Source organism: Thunnus maccoyii, chromosome 4 (assembly GCF_910596095.1).
Source record: "Thunnus maccoyii chromosome 4, fThuMac1.1, whole genome shotgun sequence".
Taxonomy (NCBI): domain Eukaryota; kingdom Metazoa; phylum Chordata; class Actinopteri; order Scombriformes; family Scombridae; genus Thunnus; species Thunnus maccoyii.
In genome coordinates this window covers 33,259,808-33,281,250 of record NC_056536.1, presented here as the reverse complement: position 1 = coordinate 33,281,250, position 21,443 = coordinate 33,259,808, and the positions used below count along the sequence as shown (strand labels likewise).

At 37.2% G+C, this 21,443-nt stretch overlaps 1 protein-coding gene across 2 annotated transcripts; it reads right to left on the bottom strand.

The window, feature by feature from the left end:
* Positions 1-8,861: 8,861 nt before the first annotated feature.
* Positions 8,862-21,443, bottom strand: LOC121896028. Of its 2 annotated transcripts, XM_042409654.1 has the most exons (6): positions 20,983-21,443; positions 20,109-20,450; positions 16,836-17,162; positions 15,553-15,624; positions 10,045-10,208; positions 8,862-9,767 (listed from the first exon to the last, which is right to left on the bottom strand). In XM_042409654.1, the coding sequence occupies exons 1-6, from the start codon at positions 21,050-21,052 to the stop codon at positions 9,711-9,713; spliced, it is 1,032 nt and encodes a 343-aa protein (XP_042265588.1). In that variant the 5' UTR covers positions 21,053-21,443; the 3' UTR covers positions 8,862-9,710. The 2 variants fall into 2 exon arrangements, with proteins under 2 accessions (XP_042265588.1, XP_042265589.1); XM_042409655.1 differs by lacking the exons at positions 8,862-9,767; positions 10,045-10,208 and adding an exon at positions 15,053-15,283.

The window sequence follows — 21,443 nt, the reverse complement described above, 5'->3', positions numbered from 1 at the left end:
TGGGGCCCCTCCTTGATTTGTGTCTTGAGGTGATGTGGCTCTTAACAAACATGTCCTTGTAAATGCTTATCTCATGGCTGTTTGCCATTGGCTGTAATCCTTAAGATAATGTACATTGACCAGTCACAGATTGGTCAATGTCTGAGAGAATTTTAAAATCTTATAATATGGTAACTGGTCTCTCTGACCACAATTTGACTCTGGTGGCCAGAAAACTAACTGATAAGCGATTTTGCCCTTTTGCCAAGGAATATGAATCTTTTGGAATTCCCAAAAATGAACAGGAGAACTTTAATAGTGCTGTTCAACAGATTGATCAGGATGATTTATTGTTGGGAATATGCCATGAGGAAGACAGTCAAATATTCTCAAAAAACTAGAAAGCAGTATTAAAGATTTTAACTGCAAATTTAGGCACAAAAAGAACAAACACTGTCCCTTGGATAAATGCAGACATTTTTAAAACTGATGAAAGAACAAGATCTGGTCTTAAAAACTGCAACATGACAGACACCACTTTGCTAGTTTAAGGAACAAACTGGTAAAGAAATTAAGAAAAGCCAAGGCAGATTTTTTCTTGACCATAATAGAAAAGGCAAGAGGTTATTCTAAAATTATCTGGAACCAGTTAAAAAAAAAACTAACAGAACATCACAATAAAGAAATTGAACTTAAAGTAGATGGAAAGCTTAAAACAATCCAGCGGAATTAGTGGAAGCTCTTAACCACTACTTTGTTGATTCTGTAGCCCCCATTGCACAATGGTTTTGACCTGAGTACACAAATGTTTGTCCAGTTAATACAATGGGACCTGCTTTCAGCTTTAAGAATGTCACTGAATCAGAGGTTACCAGAATGATTAGATCTCTTAAGCCATCCAGAGCAAAGGATATTTTTAGTATGGATGCAGTTTTGTTCAAAGAGCTCAGTACAACACTAACTAGTCCTATTACCAAAATGATTAGCCTCTTGATTTCACAAGGAACATTTCCAAGTGTTTGGAAGTCGGCTGTTGTTGTTATTATTCCAATATTTAAAAGTGGAGATCCCCTTTCTACCTGCCATTACAGGCCTATCAGTATCCTACCTACACTATCAAAGATTGCAGAGAAAGTGGTAGCTGAACAAATCATCTGCCATCTGAATACTAGCTCATTTGCCCTGCACCCAATGCAATTTGGCTTCAGAGCCAATTATTCAACTGAGAGAAATTAAGTAATACTTAATTGTGCTACTTAATTAAAAAATAAGTAGCACAGCACCCACAATCCTGTCCCGTCTATATCACTAAACTCCACTGACCAGTCATCTGCATAAAAGCTGTGCTAGTGGAGTGACTCTTCTTGTAGGCATGCTGAAATTCAGGATTAAGTTTATGTACAGAAAAATAATGTAAGACTGGGTGAAAATAAAATTTACAACCTCGATTTTTCATAAGTTGGTCATTGATTCATTGTTTTGTAAGTTTGCTATCTGAAACTGTCACTTTATTGTTTAGTTTCTTTATCTTTCCCACATTATATTAATTGATAAATTTAGCAATATCTTGAGGTTTAGTAATGAAGGTGCTGTTTCTATGAAGGAGGGTGTTTTATTCCCAGATCAACCCATTATATCATTTAGAGTTTTCCACAGCTTCTTTCCATCATGTTTCATTGTATTTATCCTATTCTGATAATACCTGATTTTATCGCTCAAAAGCAGTAATTAATCTCAAATATATTTAGCACTGAGGTTACCAAGATGTACTGTAAACAGGAATTACTCCAGGATATCCAAAGTCCAAGAGCGTCCTCCTCACTGGCTCGGGCAGATGGAGTAGGCCGAGGTAGTCAGAAAGCTCCTGACTGCTTACCTGTGTAGATTATCATGAGATGCTAAATTGCATATTGGATGAATTTTAAAATCTATAAAAATGTTAGAATTATAATTAAAACAAACTGGAGTGTCAAGAGCTCAAAAACATTCAGCTTCCAAACAGGAAGTGCAAGACACCAAAAGGAGATTGCAATGTTGCAGCAGCTGCTTCACATAAATCACAAGTAAGAAACGACTTTCATCAAACAGTCAAACTTTATAATAACTTAAGTATAAAAATATATAATAAAATAGAATATTAAACAGAGAATAGAGACAACTGATAGGACATGGTAGCTACGTCCATTATTTTTTACAGTCTACGCTTGATCTATACAGCTGTCCTGATGGAGATGCATAATTAATCAGCCTGTAAAAGTAATCAAAGACCAAAGAATTGTCTTATCATTTTAATGTGCAGAGATGTGTAAGGATGATTGTTTCTTTTCTCCTTTGCTAATGTGTGCATGTTCCTGAGAGAAAGAATGTGCCTTAGGAGGCCCACTTTTCTTCCCATCCTGGCTTAAGGCCCAAATAAGGTACCATTCTGTGTCTTGGAGTAAACAGGACACACTAGAGGGTTGAAGGCTTGGGGCCCCTCCTTGATTTGTGTCTTGAGGTGATGTGGCTCTTAACAAACATGTCCTTGTAAATGCTTATCTCATGGCTGTTTGCCATTGGCTGTAATCCTTAAGATAATGTACATTGACCAGTCACAGATTGGTCAATGTCTGAGAGAATTTTAAAATCTTATAATATGGTAACTGGTCTCTCTGACCACAATTTGACTCTGGTGGCTAGAAAACTAACCGATAAGCGATTTTGCCCTTTTGCCAAGGAATATGAATCTTTTGGAATTCCCAAAAATGAACAGGAGAACTTTAATAGTGCTGTTCAACCGATTGATCAGGATGATTTATTGTTGGGAATATGCCATGAGGAAGACAGTCAAATGTTCTCAAAAAACTAGAAAGCAGTATTAAAGATTTTAACTGCAAATTTAGGCACAAAAAGAACAAACACTGTCCCTTGGATAAATGCAGACATTTTTAAAACTGATGAAAGAACAAGATCTGGTCTTAAAAACTGCAACATGACAGACACCACTTTGCTAGTTTAAGGAACAAACTGGTAAAGAAATTAAGAAAAGCTAAGGCAGATTTTTTCTTGACCATAATAGAAAAGGCAAGAGGTTATTCTAAAATTATCTGGAACCAGTTAAAAAAAAAACTAACAGAACATCACAATAAAGAAATTGAACTTAAAGTAGATGGAAAGCTTAAAACAATCCAGCGGAATTAGTGGACCTAACTACCTACCTACACTATCAAAGATTGCAGAGAAAGTGGTAGCTGAACAAATCATCTGCCATCTGAATACTAGCTCATTTGCCCTGCACCCAATGCAATTTGGCTTCAGAGCCAATTATTCAACTGAGAGAAATTAAGTAATACTTAATTGTGCTACTTAATTAAAAAATAAGTAGCACAGCACCCACAATCCTGTCCCGTCTATATCACTAAACTCCACTGACCAGTCATCTGCATAAAAGCTGTGCTAGTGGAGTGACTCTTCTTGTAGGCATGCTGAAATTCAGGATTAAGTTTATTTACAGAAAAATAATGTAAGACTGGGTGAAAATCAAATTTACAACCTCGATTTTTCATAAGTTGGTCATTGATTCATTGTTTTGTAAGTTTGCTATCTGAAACTGTCATTTTATGATTTAGTTTCTTTATCTTTCCCACATTATATTAATTGATAAATTTAGTGATATCTTGAGGTTTAGTAATGAAGGTGCTGTTTCTATGAAGGAGGGTGTTTTATTCCCAGATCAACCCATTATATCATTTAGAGTTTTCCACAGTTTCTTTTCCATCATGTTTCATTGTATTTATCCTATTCTGATAATACCTGATTTTCTTTGTATTTATTTTTGTCTCTTGCTTTCTGAGTATAGTGTTGCCAGACTTAATTGACACCAATTTCATTTTATGCATCTAGGCCATCAAGGCTTTCAGTTCTTCATCAATCCAAGAGGCTTTTCTTTTTCTAACTGTGAAATTCCCAATGGGGGCATGATTATCAACCATGTCCTTTTTAACATGTCCATTGTTACAAAGTCAGGCTAATCACCATGAATCTTACGTTTGTGATCTGTCAGTATTATCACTCAAAAGCAGTAATTAATCTCAGATATATTTAGCATTGAGGTTACCAAGATGTACTGTAAACAGGAATTACTCCAGGATATCCAAAGTCCAAGAGTGCCAAATGCTGTGTCCACATGTCTTTGAGTACGTCCATTGTTACAAAGTCAGGCTTATCACCATGAATCTTATGTTCGTGATCTGTCAGTATTATCGCTCCAAAGCAGCAATTAATCTCAAATATATTTAGCATTGAGGTTACCAAGATGTACTGTAAACAGGAATTACTCCAGGATATCCAAAGTCCAAGAGCGTCCTCCTCACTGGCTCGGGCAGATGGAGTAGGCCGAGGTAGTCAGAAAGCTCCTGACTGCTTACATGTGTAGATTATCATGAGATGTTAAATTGCACATTGGATGAATTTTAAAATCTTTAAAAATGTTAGAATTCTAATTAAAATAAACTGGAGTGTCATGTCAAGAGTTCAAAAACATTCAGCTGCCAAACACGAAGTTCAAGATGCCAAAAGGAGATTGCAATGTTGCAGCAGCTGCTTCACAAAGTTCAGTTTCATTATACAACTCTTTACAGCTCACTACTGTTGTTCACAATAGTCCACAAAGGGATAAAAACAAAATAATCCGACAAAAAATTGTATGCCTCTCACACAAATCAGCAACATCTGAAGCTGATCATTTCTCAATTTACCTCAAAACAAGAAAATGGCTCCTACAAACAGAATTAACAGATTTAACTGTTCATTCTTGTGTGTGTGTGTGTGTGTGTGTGTGTGTGTGTGTGTAGTTTTGTTCTGTAAACGTTAACAAGACTACACAGCTCCATTCTGTAGTGCTTATGAAGATTCAACATAGGAAACTAATGTTCATGTTAGTAGTGCAATGATGCAAGACAGCACAAAAATATACACAATACTTTCTACATTGCAGCATTTCTGCTGTGAGTTCATGTGATGGAACTGAATCAGTCTCATGTTGAAAGTTCTCCTCTTTCTCAGCAGTCGGTCATGACGGGCTGAGAGACGTTCTCCAGGATGTTTGACAGAGAGGTTCCCATCACAGAGCCTGCTGTCCTCATCAGTTTGTTGAGTTTAGTTTCCTTGGCTGTGATTCAGCCTCAGCAGATACAGTAGCAGTGAAGAATGTTGCACTAGTTACAACAGACTAGTAAAAGATTTGCAACATCTTACTGTACACGAACTTTATCTTCCTCAGAAAGTATGAACAGCTTTATAAATCAGGTGAATAGAATGTGTCTGCATATTTCTGGCTTTGTGTGTACACGCTTGTACACGTGTGATGTGAAGGTGACTGGATGAAAGACATTGTAATAACATAACTGAATCCTGATTATTTTATTTAAAAGTGAGCAACAAATTAACCAGTTCTGATGCACTCGGTTGGTCAGACGTCACATCTTATCTGTAGCCATCACTGTATAAAACACTTGGGTGGTTGTTTAAACAGTAAATGTGACAAATGAAATCTTCTACTTGAGTATTAATACTGTAAAGTTAATTATTCTATTACATGTAGAAGCGCTGCGTTCAGATTTCTGAGGTGGTGGAGACTGATCATGTTTCATGTTTTGGGTCAAAAATCTTAAATCTACAATTTTGAAGGATTTGGAATTAAATAGTGACATTAATAATGAAAATATCACAAGAGATATGAGATTTGATTTTTTTTTCACACTTATATGTAAAAACAAATAAGAGTGTGAATCTTTCACATGACTAGAAACTCCAGACATGAGATAAATATAGTGGAGTAAAAAGTAAAAATATTGAAATATGTCATGAATGGTGGAGGAAAAGTTGAAAGCACTGACAGTCGTTATTATTCTGAGTAAAAGTTGATGCAGCAGCGACCTCTAGTGACGTCTGTGTAGATTACATATCCAGCCTCACTATGGAGAGGAAACTTGTGGAAGCAGCATTGTTATGGAAGTAAATCATTTCTATAATAATTTGAATTATATCAGCAACTAAATAGTTAGTGTTAAAATTGAAAAACACTGAATTTATTGCTCTTAAATACTTGACTTTGAAAACCATCTTTCTGAATTTATTTGCTCTGAAAATATATACTAGAAACAACAAGAAAGTAGTGGAACAGACAACAAAGTTCTAAAAAGTTAAAATATTTTATGTGATAAAATATTCAGTGAAAAAGCAAGAAGACTTTGTTACCATTTCTGGTCTTTGTTTACTTTGTTCTGCGTATCACGACATGGAAAGAGTTTAAGTTTAACTTTACGTTATTTTTACTGTTTTGTTTGGTCACTTTCTGATAATAAGTAAAAGAGAATATACGCTATAAAGACACACAAAATGATCTGCAACTATTACATTCAAAAACTGAAAAAAAAAAATAAGATAACATGCCATAACATTAACATGTTGTATTGTTGAGTTATCAAGTACACGTTTGTGTTTTTATGTTGAGAAATGTTCAGCTTATCATGGTGACAGTGAGGAAAATACTTCCATTCAGCGAGTCCTCTGTTCAGCCCACTGACTGATGTTCACAGTGTCTTATAGTGCAGCAGTTGGGTTGATATCAGGGTGAATGGATGGCCGGAGCAGTTGCTCTGAGCATCTAATAATAACGTGGATGGGTTTAAATTGGAGTAATTGAAAACCCGGTGCGGCTCATACAGACGCTAAAGGGCGCCTTGTACGTCAGTATCAGACACCGAGGTAATTTTAATTTTAATAATTTACTAAAATAACAATACTAGCCCCAATAACAGGTAGAGATGCACCGATACTGATACTGATATCTGCCCAATACTGACTCATATAGCTGGATCGGGTATCAGATACCATTATTTTAATAAGTAACAATTCAATAAATTTATATTTATGTATTTATTATATATTATATATTTTGTTTTAGAAAGTTAGGAAAGCAAAATTTAAGTCAAGCCTGATTTTGCCTTACACATAAAAGAATGATCCCAGTCTCTTCCACACAGTGAGACATACAGCTTATTAATTAAATACTTGTATTTGATCAGCACTTGGTATCAGCTATTACCCAAAGCCCAGGTAACCGTAACCGTATTGGGACTGAAAAATCAACCATCACTATATACCTTGTACTGTTCCTTCATACTCCTATATATTACTTACTGTGTGGAAGTGTGGGGGACCACATACAAAACAAACACTGATCCAATCTTCATCCTTCAAAAGAGCCGTAAGAATTTTTAATCAAATCACTTACAGTGAACCAACAAACCCAATCTTCATCAAACTAAATGCACTAAAATTTAAGGACCTGGTTGACTTCAAAACTATTCAATCATGTAAAAAATCAGCAGTTACCAAACAGTATCCAAAGGTTGTTTCAAATGAGGGAAAGTAAATACGATTTCAGAGGAACATGTATGTATAAGTTCCTCCCTCGGTTTGACCGACAAGAGGAAGGACTGATACTGTCTGATGTCTGTGTTCTTCTTTCTTTCTAAACTTCACTCAGTATTTTCATGTCAGAAATATTATTTATTTTACTGACATTTTAAAATTTCTTTCCAGTGAGATACTACTGAATTTATATTGTGACTTCATTGTTGCTACTTTATATTTAGTTATATTTAAAATATAAATTAATTAATCCCAACTAATTCTGTTCTGAACTTATCCTTTTTTAAACTAATATATTCTCAAAAAAGCAATTCTTTAATAATGAAAAAGTACAGATAAAGAACCTGACCAATAAAGAGTATCAATAAAATCCTAATGATAGCCATCCCTAATTATGATAATGTCTGATTTTAATTCAGACTGTATTAGTTGCATTAAATATTGTACCGTGGGATGACAAATTAGTGGGCAGATTACGGTTAATTAACGGTTAAGGTGGATTCAGCCAGTGCCGCTCCCATGAAAAATAATAATGAACACTGGTCTACAGCCATGCTAGCAGCTCTCTGAGGCTACCAGTATATTATAAGAACTGGATACCAGTTGTTTACCACTTGTTTACTTGAATAAAAATGGCTTGCTGAGTGCATAAATCAGCTTTATCGTTCATCTCATTTAATGTTATATTTCAATCGACATTTCGCTCTGCAATAGTGAAATGGCAAAAGTCAACATATGTGAAAAGTGTTTTTTGATTTTGAAGAGGACAGTGTGTGTGCGCCTTTGCCAACTTACGTCACACAGACTGGTTTTTGGTTTTTGTGATCACTATAATATTTATGGACCCATTTCTGAGCTGAAATGTGGAGGAAAGTGTAACGTTCAGATGTAGTGGGTGGAGATGAGGAAGCCCATGTAACCCATATAATTGTATTTGTCATTATGGAGTAACTTCCTCTTCTTTGTGTGAGATTTGCATGAGAGTGTAAGAAAGAGCCTGAAAGCTGGTGTCTCAAACCAAAAATGTGAGAGTTTGCAAACTTGATTTTACTGATAACAATGTTAAGTACAGTACTTTATTAATTATCTAATGGTGCTGCTCAGACAACAGAGGATTGATAGAAACGGTTTCTCTTCATGGTTTACTTCTTCTTTAAGTTTACTAGTAAAGTAATAAGACATACAGATGCATAAAAATGATACAATTTTAGTGATTAAAGGAGAAAATTACAAGTTTGCAAACAAAATCATGAGATATAAAAAGATTCATGAGGCTCCCTGTGAAGACTTGTTTCATGATATCAACTTTTAATTTATATCAACTTTTTAATTTTTACCTACATGATGTTTTACAGTTAAGTCTTCAGACCTGACTGATCTGTGGTGTCAGTTTGTTTAATAGTAAACAACAGAGAATGATGGGAAAAAATGAACCAGGCAAAACAAACACACTCACAGTTACCTTTTATTAAGTATTTAATACACGTCTGCACATGTGTCAAAACTCTAGAGATGTCAAAGGTCAAATCAAGCAGTATCAAAATGTTAATCAATAGCATAAAAATGTGTAAAATTTCACTCAGTGCTGAATCAATCAATCGATTATTAAAATTGAAACAATGGAAAACCTAAAAGGGTAAAATCAAGATGTAAATTGAAATGATCTGAATTGAAATTATTCTTTAGTATTGCAACAAGTGAAAATTAGTCAATAAAATGCAATTATCAATATCAATCTTTAAATCAAAGACTAGAACATTTGGCATCATAGGCGTCAACTGAGGTATGGCAGCTGTCGTACTTTGGAATATTTTATTTATTTATTTATTTTAAATAAAATCATATATACAATGCATTAAAGTATTCAGTCCTTCAGTTTTTCACATTTTGTTATGTTGCAGACTTATGTTAAAATCATTTAAATTCATTTTTTCCCTCATCAGTCCACATTCAATACCCCATACTGACAAAGTGAAGACAGAATTGTAGAATTTTTTGTAAATTAATTAAAAAGGAAAAACTGAAAAATCACATTGACATAAGTATTCATAGCCTTTGCTATGACACTTGATCATCTTTGAGATGTTTCTACACCTTGATTGGAGTCCACCTGTGGTAAATTCAATTGATTGGACATGATTTGGAAAGGAACACACAAGTCTCATAAGGTCTCACAGCTTACAATGCATATCAGAGTAAAAACCAAGCCATGAGGTGAAAGCATAGTAAAGAATTCAGGTCCAAATCCAAACATTATCATGTGTTTACTGCCTCTGTGAGTGTAGAGTAGGTTTGGTCTCAGCTGCATCCAGGCTCTAGTAGACGTCTTCATACGTGGAGACTAGATGATGGCGATCATAGCTGACACATAACTGAAAGTAAAACAGGAATGACATCAAACCTAAAATATAGGTAACCAGGGTAACAGACCAGATATTGTGTTCTTTTCAGATGATTGTTTGCTGATAAATTAGTAATATCAACTTTACAGGCCAGAGGTCTAGTAACAGTAATTATTTATTATTACATAATTATTTTATTTAATTATAGTTTTGTGCATACTAGTGAAGTAGTTGCAGACATGAGATTGTTTATTCCTAACTGGAAAAATATAGTTAGTCTGCTATATCCACAGTTAAAGGAAGTTACCTCCATGTTACTGCTGTCTGAGGTTCCTCTGGTGTTCAAACCAGAGTCCCTCTTCATCTTCAGTTTGTAGAGGAGCAGCAGAACAACAGCCAACAGCACAACAATCACAGGCACACATACAACCAGAGGCCAGGAGTAACCTGGGCGAGAGACCTCAGAGACGGCTGGGAAGGAAGAGAGAGAGAGACATGTAGTAGTTTAAGAGAGACTGAGACTGTCGTGAGAGACTGAGGCTAACAGAAAATTTGCTGATGTGCTGACGTGCTACGGTAAACGTATTGTATCATTTCCAGTTGCCGACTGTGTCTACTGATAGCGTTGTTGCTGCTCTCATCTCAGTTGATTTTCCTATATATATCACATTACTGTGGATTAATATCTGCTGTATATTTAAACTTTCGCTAGTTTTACACAAGCACTCTCAGCGCTTTTCTCTTAGCGACTTTTCTCGCTGATCGCACAAGTTGATAGTTACTTTAGCTCTGCAGCTAGCATTAGCAGCTAACTTAAACTAAGCAGTTAGCGATGGCTTCTCTCTCTCCCTCTCGTTCTCCTGCTCTCTCTTGCTCGGTGTGTCAAATGTTTAGTTATTCCTCTGCCTCCTTTAGTGATAGTGGTAAGTGTAATAAGTGTAGTTTATTTGCAGCACTGGAGGCAAGGCTTAGTGAATTGGAAGCGAGGCTCCGCACCATGGAAAAACAATCAGCAGCTAATGTAGTTAGCCAGCCCCCAGTATCCGGTGCTGACCTAGCATAGCTCCCACTCCCCCGGTAGCTCCCAAGCAGCTGGGAAGCCAGGGCGGCTGGGTGACTGTCCGAAGGAAGCATAGCCCTAAGCAGAAGCCCATGGTTCATCACCAACCAGTTCATGTTTCTAACAGGTTCTCTCCACCTGCTGAGAAACAAACTCTGATTATTGGCAGCTCCATAGTCAGAAACGTGAAGTTAGCGACACCAGCAGCCATAGTTAAATGTATACCTGGGGCCAAAGCAGGCGACATTGAGTCAAATTTAAAACTGCTGGCTAAGAATAAACATAAATATGGTATGATTGTCATTCATGTCGGCGGCAACGACTCCCGATTACGCCAATCAGAGGTCACCAAAATTAATGTTGAGTCGGTGTGTACATTTGCAAAAACAATGTCGGACTCCGTAATTTTCTCTGGACCGCTGCCTAATCTGACCAGTGATGACATGTATAGCCGCATGTCACAATTCAACCGCTGGTTGTCGAGGTGGTGTCCAGCAAACGATGTGGGCTTCATCGATAATTGGCAGACTTTCTGGGGAAGACCTGGTCTGATTAGGAGAGACGGCATACATCCCACTTTGGATGGAGCTGCTCTCATATCCAGAAAAGTGGCTGAGTTTATTAATAGACCAAAACCATGACAACCCAGAGTTGAGACCAGGAAGCAGAGCTGCAGTCCTACACGCTTCCCTGCGCTTCCATTAGAACAGTTACCCACCCAAAACTACATAGAGACTGTGTCTGTCCCCCGACCACTTAAATCAATTAAATCCAAAGTAAACAAAAGAGTCATTCATGAAAATCTAGTAAGAATTAAAACCACTACTGCAATAGTACAACAAAATAAGATAATTAAATGTGGACTCTTGAACATTAGATCTCTGTCATCTAAAGCTGTTTTAGTAAACGATTTAATTTCAGATCATCATATTGATTTATTTTGTCTCACTGAAACCTGGCTGTGTCATGAAGAATATGTCAGCCTAAATGAATCCACTCCCCCCAGTCATATTAATACTCATATTCCTCGAGACACTGGCCGAGGAGGAGGAGTTGCAGCCATTTTCAACTCAAGCCTAATCATCAACCCTAGACCTAAATTTAATTATAACTCATTCGAAAGCCTTGTTCTTAGTCTCTCTCACCCAACCTGGAAAACTTTACAGCCAGTTCTATTTGTTATAGTGTATCGTCCTCCTGGCCCGTACCCCGAATTCTCAGAGTTTTTGTCGTATTTAGTCCTTAGTACAGATAAAGTAATTATAGTAGGTGATTTTAATATTCATGTGGACGTTGATAATGACAGTCTCAGCACTGCATTTATCTCATTATTAGACTCAATTGGCTTCTCTCAGTGTGTAAATAATTCCACTGGTCTTAACCACACCCTAGACCTTGTTCTGACTTATGGGATTGAAATTGAACATTTAATAAATTTTCCACAAAATCCTATTTTATCAGATCATTACTTAATAACTTTTGAATTCCTATTACTGGATTACACACCATTAGACAAAAATGTCTTCACTAGATGTCTATCTGATAGTGTTGTAGATAAATTTAAGGAAGCAATTCCATCAGTACTGAATTCACTGCCATGTCTCAATACTACAGAAGACTCTTATGTTAACTTTAGTCCCTCCCAAATTGATAATCTTGTTGATAGTGCTGCAGGCTCATTAAGAAAAACACTCGACTCCATCGCCCCCTTAAAAAAGAAGATAATAAAACATAAGAGGTTAGCTCCATGGTATAACTCCCAAACCCGCAAATTAAAGCAAACATCGCGAAAATTGGAAAGGATTTGGCGTTCCACCAAAGTAGAAGAATCTCGCTTAGTCTGGCAAGATAGTCTTAAAACATATAGGAAGGCCCTCTGTAATGCCAGAGCCGCCTATTACTCAGCATTAATAGAAGAGAATAAAAACAGCCCTAGGTTCCTTTTCAGCACTTTGGCCAGGCTGAAAAAGAGTCATAACTCTACTGATCCATGTATTCCTATAGCTCTCAGTAGTAACGATTTTATGAGCTTCTTTAATGATAAAATTCTAACTATTAGAGACAAAATTAACCACCTCCTGCCCTCAACAGGCACCAGGCACCGTTCTCTCCCCAAACACAGGAACCTTAGAAACAGCTGTAAATCCTGACATATATTTGGACTGTTTTTCTCCAGTAGACTTGTCTGAACTAACTTCAATGATTTGTTCAGCTAAACCATCAACCTGTCTCTTAGATCCCATCCCAACTAGGCTGCTTAACAAAGCCTTACCCTTAGTGAGCACTTCTTTACTAGATATGATCAATCTGTCTTTAGTAACAGGCTATGTACCACAGTCCTTTAAAGTAGCTGTAATTAAACCTCTTCTTAAGAAGCCTACTCTTGATTCAGGTGTTTTAGCCAATTATAGACCTATATCTAACCTTCCATTTCTCTCTAAGATCCTTGAGAAAGCAGTCTCTAATCAGTTATGTGACTTTCTACATAACAATAGTTTATTTGAGGATTTTCAGTCAGGATTTAGAGCGCATCATAGCACAGAAACAGCACTGGTGAAAGTCACAAATGACCTCCTAACTGCATTGGACAAAGGATTTGTCTCTATACTTGTCCTGTTAGATCTTAGTGCTGCATTCGACACAATTGACCATCAAATCCTTTTGCAGAGAATGGAACATTTAATTGGCATTAAAGGAACTGCATTAAGCTGGTTTAAGTCCTATTTATCAGACCGATTTCAGTTTGTACATGTTAATGATGAATCCTCCGTGAAGGCAAAAGTTAGACACGGAGTTCCACAAGGTTCTGTACTTGGACCAATACTATTCACCTTGTATATGCTTCCTTTAGGTAATATTATTAGGAAACACTCCATAAATTTTCATTGTTACGCAGATGACACCCAATTATATTTATCAGTGAAGCCAGATGAACCCAATCAGTTAAACAAACTCCAAACATGCCTTAACGACATAAAGACCTGGATGACCTGCAATTTTCTACTACTAAATTCAGATAAAACTGAAGTTATTGTGCTTGGCCCTAAACACCTTAGAAACACATTATCTAATGATATAGCTACTCTGGATGGCATTACCCTGGCCTCCAGCACCACCGTAAGGAATCTGGGAGTTATCTTTGATCAGGATATGTCCTTTAACTCCCACATAAATCAAATCTCAAGGACTGCCTTTTTTTCACTTATGTAATATCGCAAAAATCAGGCACACCCTGTCCCTAAAAGATGCAGAAAAACTAGTTCACGCATTTGTTACTTCTAGGCTGGATTATTGCAATTCCTTATTATCAGGCTGCCCTAACAAGTCTCTAAAGACTCTCCAGCTGGTCCAGAATGCAGCTGCACGTGTTCTGACTAAAACTAGAAAAAGAGACCACATTTCTCCCATTTTAGCTTCGCTACATTGGCTTCCTGTAAAATCTAGAATAGAATTTAAAATCCTTCTCCTAACTTACAAAGCCCTTAATGGTCAGGCACAATCATATCTTGAAGAGCTCATAATACCGTATTATCCCACTAGAACATTGCGCTCCCAGTATGCAGCTTACTGGTGGTCCCTACAGTCTTTAAAAGTAGAATGACAGGCAGAGCCTTCAGCTATCAGGCTCCTCTTCTATGGAACCATCTACCAGATTCAGTCCGGGGTGCAGACACTCTCTATGTTTAAGAGTCGGCTTAAAACTTTCCTTTTTGATAAAGCTTATAGTTAGGGCCGACCAGGCTCACCTTGGATCAGCCCTTAGTTATGTTGCTATAGGCCTAGACTGCTGGGGGACTTCCCATGATGCACTGAGCTCCTCTCTCCTCCTCCTCCTCTCCATCTGTATGCATTCATGTAACATCAATGCATGTCACTAACTTTGCTTCTTCCCCGGAGTTTTTTGTGCTTTCTCATCTCACAGGAACCCCGGGTTCTGGGCCGAGCCTTCGCGGTCCTTCACAGTCCTGATGGCATCCTTCCCTGTCTATTGATACTTATACTTGTTGTTGTTGTTGTGATTGTTGCTCTCCTGTCCCCCCTCCCCCTTTCCCTCTCTCTTTCTCTCTCTCAACCCAACCGGTCAAAGCAGATGGCTGCCCACCAAGAGCCGGGGTCTGCTTGAAGTTTCTACCCGTTAAAGGGGAGTTTTTCCTTACCGCTGTCGCCAAGTGCTTGCTCATGGGGGAATTGTTGGGTCTCTGTAAATTAAAGAGTACGGTCTTGACCTGCTCTATGTGAAAAGTGCCTTGAGATGACTTTTGTTGTGATATGGCGCTATATAAATAAAAATTGATTGATTGATTGATTGATTTAAAAATCTGGGATCTTTTGTCTTGTATTGGAAGCTTAAAGGTTCCCTGTGGAGTTTTTGACCACAAGTAGCTTGTTTTTACGTGTGGATCTACGTTGTGCACACGTGGTTGACGTGATACACAATCCTGCCAGTGGTTTCACATCATCTCACTGATCTACAGGATGCAGGAACCTGCCCAGAAACACAGCAATGCACCAACAAAAGCAGGAGAGAAGAAGACCACAAGCAATGCAAGGTTTAAAATACTTTAAATAATCAGCTTTGCAAATATATTATGATTGAGGAAACACAGTCAACACTTATGTTGGACCTAAAGGATACACTCAGCATGCTTTGGTGAGTAACACTGAATATATATGCTGAATTTTACTGTTTTAAGAGGACGTTTTGTTGCAGAGAGACAGTGATGGACAGATGGACAGACATGAACTGTCCTGTACCTGTAAACTGCTCTGAGGTTTCAGGGAAAGATGATGAAGGTGTGATCCAGTTTGGTTCTGAAGTGGTTGTAGCTGTGAACAATGAAAACACATTGAAACAATCAGATACTGAATCAATAATGCAGAGAAATGAGATGCTGCTCTAGACAGAAAGATCATATTGACAGCATCCATCACATACACAAGAAAAATGCAGCATTAAATATATTAATGAAGTAATTATTTATAAATATATATATTTATACATTTTAATGTGATTTTGCTCAGTTAAGCATCAAAGTAAATATTATTTGTATTGTTTGTTTTGATGAGTGGAGGACAAAGTTTGAAATGAGAAAATAAAACTCAGGCTGGTTGTCTCAAAATAAACGTGTAGGGCTGTTTTTATGATCACAGTCAGGTGCTCTCTGCCCAGAGTATCAGGGGCTTCATTTGGTGGTCAGGTTGTCTGGACGCACTTGTGGCACACTTTGATACGAGGAGGGGTCAGATAAAAAAAAACATCATTATAGGTTGGTGTGTTGGAGGCTGCAACAGTCGTGGTCAATCACTGTCACAGCTACTTTCATCCCCTTTAAACACAGAGCTTTCCCCGTCATGACACACTGACAGTGTGGAGAATTTTCCTCACAAGAAACTTATTGTTGTCTGCGACATAAAGAGTTTCAAACATGAATACAGCAGCTCAAATATACTCTCAAGAGCAGATGATGATTTTTTTTTCAGTTGAATCACCTTTCTGGACACGATGATCCAGCAGCGTGTTACTGTACAATATCTGCAGTTAAAAACCACACCTGCTACTGTACCTCTCCTCCCACTGTGGCGCACAGCGAGTCACCAAGATACCAAACCAACACAGTCGAGGAAAGACCCTCAGCTCGCTACAGGAGGAAAATGCCAGTTTGATTGTGTGTATAGCCTGATAGCCTGAATGTTTAAATATGTTTTTAAAAAAACATGCAAAAAGATTTTGGTCAGTTGGAGGTTGTGTTGTCCCACATACAGCTGTATCTTTCTTATAACTCTGGCAACATCAGCGCTCCTCTCACTGACATAAATTAGATCACACAAATCAAATTCTGCCTGTAACTTTAGTTGTTTGTTTGTTTGTTTATGTCATTTACATTTTATTTTAATTTTGTATTTCAAATCCGTTTTTTGATTTTAGATGAAAACAAGAAAATTTTCCATCACCATTTTTCTTTAAGAGCTCACATGCACTCACCAGAAGGTACATTAATTAAGAATAAACGTTTTCATGATTTTCAATCGAAACTTACCATTTACAACAAAGATCGGGAACCTGTCAGATGAATTTGTTGACAAAGCTCTGCCGTAACCACACCTGTACCGTCCTGTGTCTGACTTCTTCAGCTGTGTGATGGTCACATGGAGTCCATATACAGATCCTTTTGTATATTCAATGCTGTATCTGCCATTCTGAGCTCTGTTCTCTTCTGTTTCAACCAAGATGTCTTCTTCTCTTTTACATTCATCCTTACAGAAGAACTTCCTGCTCCCGTAGACAGTATCCTTGCATGGATATGTGACATTTCCTCCCTCTGTTTCTGCATGGACGAAACTAGTGTTTTGACCCAATGTTGCTCCTGAAAAGATGAACAATCAACAGTTACTGTCTGTACTTCCTGTAAGATGCTGCAGTCTGATCACAATATTTACTGCTGAGTCATACTGGGAGCTGCCCAGTTCAACCACAGTCTGTGGTGATTTCATCCAACATTGATACACTGAGTCAATCGATCATAAACATCTCACATTCTTCCCTCAATTTAATTAGATTCTATATAACTTCTTTTATTCTTGCTGTCATTTATAAAGCTGACCACAAATGTACACCAACTGCTATTGGCAGTTTTATCTCATTTGAGTTATTCTCATTCACCACTTCCCACCATACGATCTTTTTTGAGTTGTTGTATCGCCCTCCTAACTCAAAGGGCAACTTTCTTTCGGAATTTGGTCACTTGCTTTCAATAACTACCACTAACTATGAGAAGGTTATTTTATTGGGAGACTTAAATATTCACATTGACAACCAAAGTGACAAACGTACATCTGAATTCCTTGATCTTATCAGTACTTTTGACTGTCTCTGGCTCTATTCACCAACAGGGTCATACTCTTGAACTCTTAAACAAGCATGTTTCTGACCATGCAGCTATCCTTTTTAATATCCCATTAGTGCCTACGGTTTCTAACCCTAGAGGCCCTCGTTATTTTAAACCCATCACGCCACAAAACTGTGAGAATTTCTACAATACCTATCATGCTTCTCAGCAGCTTGACCCTTTAGATTATTCCTGCTCTGTAGAGGAGCTGGCTTCTAAATTTTTGCAACGTTGGGCTACTACACTGGACACTGTAGCACCTGTTAAATTGTCTAAAGCCCGCCCTATTTTGACAAAACCATCTCCATGAGCATTAGGAGGGCATGTAGGAGTGCTGAACGGAAATGGAAAGTTTCCAGATTAAGACATGATTTTAATGCCAAGAAAGAGCTTTTAAAATAATTTAATTATACTGTAAAGGACGAAAGATCAAAATTCTTCTCTCATCTTATTGCTGCAAATCCCCATGACCCAAAGTTACTTTTTAGTACCATTAACTCCCTCAGCCACAGCCCCCACAATTCTATAGGCCTACAAGTCTCCTCAATTGAAAAGTGTGAGAGTTTTCGTTCCTTTTTTGTCAATAAAGTTTCCAACATTAGAGCCAAAATCATATTTTACCACACTGTGAGGTGCATCAGTTTTTAAATTCTTTTTATCAGATATCCCAGTCAGATTTACTCAACGGCATGAAATCTTCCACCTCTCCCTCTGATGTTTTACCCACTAGATTTTTAAAGGAGGTTTCTGCCGTTTTATCCTCAGATATTTTAGCAATTTTTAACAAATCTCTATCTTCAGAGCTTGTACCTCAGATTTTTAAATCTGCTGTTGTTCACCCCCTTCTCAAAAAATCAAATCTTGACACCACTAATCTGAATAATTTTAGACCCATATCCAAATTACCCTTTCTCGCCAAGGTGCTGGAGAAAGTGGTTTACTCTCAGCTTATTTCTTTTATGAATGACCACTCTCTCTTTGAAAAGTTTCAGTCCGGTTTTTGCACTCATCATAGTACAGAAACTGCACTTTTAAAAGTTTTAAACAACATTAGAATGAATGAATTCGGATGCTGGCCGCTGTAGTGTTCTGGTACTTTTGGACCTTTCCGCAGCATTTGACACAGTCAATCATGGAATATTAATTAATGGACTAGAAAACTGCATAGGCATGACTGGTACTGCTCTAGACTGGTTTAAGTCTTATTTGAGTGACAGAACATTCTCTGTTTCAATTAGAAATGTCTCTTCCAAATTCTCAATTATCGATGCGGCGTTCCTCAAGGATCAGTTCTTGGCCCTTTACTGTTTTCCATTTACATGTTACCACTGAGTCAAGTCATTTGAAACTCCAATATTTCCTTCCATTTTTATGCAGACAATACACAGATATATCTATCCGTAAATCCATCAGACATTACCTCACTTACCTCACTCAATACTTGTCTCGCAAGTATTAGATCTTGGATGTCCAATAATTTCTTAATGCTCAATAATGACAAAAACTGAAGTGATGGTGTTTGGGCCCAGAGCACACAGGGACTCTATTAGAAAGACCTTATTTTCCCAGGGTTTGCAGTGCACCCATGAGGCCAGAAATCTGGGTGTAATCTTTGACTTGAATTTTTCAAAACATTTTACCAAAATCACCAAATCAGATATCACTCAAATCAGGAACATTGCAAAGATTAGATCTTTTCTTTCTTTCAGTGATGCTGAAATACTCATTCATGCTTTTGTCTCTAGTCATTTAGATTACTGCAACTCCTTATTTGCTGGACTGCCCCTAAAATCAATCAACCACCTACAGTTTGTACAGAATACTGCGGCTAGGGTTCTTACAAGGGCTAAAAATATGATCACATTTCTCCTGTTCTCACCTCATTGCACTGGTTACCTGTGGTTTTTAGAATTGATTTTAAAATTTTACTGCTTGTTTTTAAATCTATGAACGGCCTAGCCCCATCTTATATCACTGACCTTCTCATTCCTTACACCCCAGCTTGTTCTCTAAGATCTATGGACCAGCTGTTGCTCTCAGTCCCCAGGGCAAAGCTTGAGTCAGGGGGTAGAAGGGCATTTGCTGTTAGAGCTCCCCAATGGTGAAACAATCTTCCCCTGGAAATCGGACAAGCTACCTCAGTGTCCTCTTTTAAAACTCTTTTAAAAACTAATTTTTATATAAGTGCATTTAATTAGAGGGTTTTTAAAATATTGCATTGTGTATTTTGTTTTATGTCTGTGAAGCACTTTGTAAACTTGTTTTTGCTATAAAAATAACATTATTATTATTATTATTATTATTATTATTATTATTATTATTGTTATTATTATTATTATTATTATTATTATTATATTTTAAAATCATTAAATGGGATGAACATAGTAAATATATCAGGTTTTATGACTTTCAGTAGAAACTCACCATCTGTAACTGTGATGTCAAAGTCACAGTAAGAATCTGGGACTGAAGATCCACCCAAACCAAATCTGTACCGTCTTGAGTCTGACTTGGTCAGCTGTGTGATGTACACAGTCACAGTTCTTCTTCCAGAAGATCCGTCTTTATATCTGATGCTGTATCTGCCACTCTGAGCTGTGACACCATCTGTTTTAATGAGAATGTCTTCTTCTTTACATTCTCCTTTACAGAAGAACTTGATGCTTCCAGATGAAGTGAAGTGGCAAATAAGTGAACCACTTCCTCCTTCAGCTCCAGCAAAAAGGTTTATTGCATTGACGAGTCCAGTGTTTCCATCCTGCAGTGCTGTTGGAAAGATGAACAGTGAATACTGATGATCAATACTTTGTGTATTGTAGACTTACTGTAAACAGACTGCAGATTAATGAGGGCTAATCCATCAGTTCACAGAGAAGCAGAGATGATACAGAGGCAGCCATTAGCAAAGTTTTCACTGACTGTACAGCAGTTGCTGTTGTTCTACTTGTAGCTGCAGTTGTAGTCACAGTGTCTCTGTGTAACGTCTGTTTTTCAATGTTTTTCTTTCATACTTTCTAATATCAAACACATTAATGAGCAACAAATATTCATGATGGATGGTTCATATGTTTAGTTAAATTAGATTATCTTTAATTTAGTTAAATTACAAGATTAGATTATAGAGATGTTGTAATTAGTAACAGAATAATTTAGAGAACGACAGGAAAACTAATTAACATGACAGCAACATGAAAACTTGTGTGATACAAATCTGACATTTGTTAAAATGAACACAATGAATGTCCAGAAGCAGTTTGTGCTGCAGCTTTACAGACACAGTCAGGTAATCAGTCCTCACCTGATAAGAAGCAGAAGAACAGAACATGGTGGATATTCATTCTGAGTTTGATCCTGATGCAGAAAATCATCAAACTATCAGAGAATTGCCTCTGTATGTCTGTCTGATCAATCAGGAAGCTGACGATGATTTAAGTTAACATTCCTTCCTCTTCCTCTTTCTATCTCTCTCTCTCTGTCTGCGACATGACGATGATGATGGTGGTTGAGGGTACATTAATGAATGAATAATTTTATTTTCAATCCCATTATTTGACCCATATGACCTCTGTGGAATTATTCAGACACATTAAACACCAACAAACCAAACGTTCCAGTATGTAAACACACCAGCATCTCACATATATATTGACCTTATAAAAATCTTTACATACTGTATAATATCCCAGGAGATATCCAACCATGAAGATTAAATAAATACATACACACAGTCTAACATATATGAACACAACAAGTGTAATA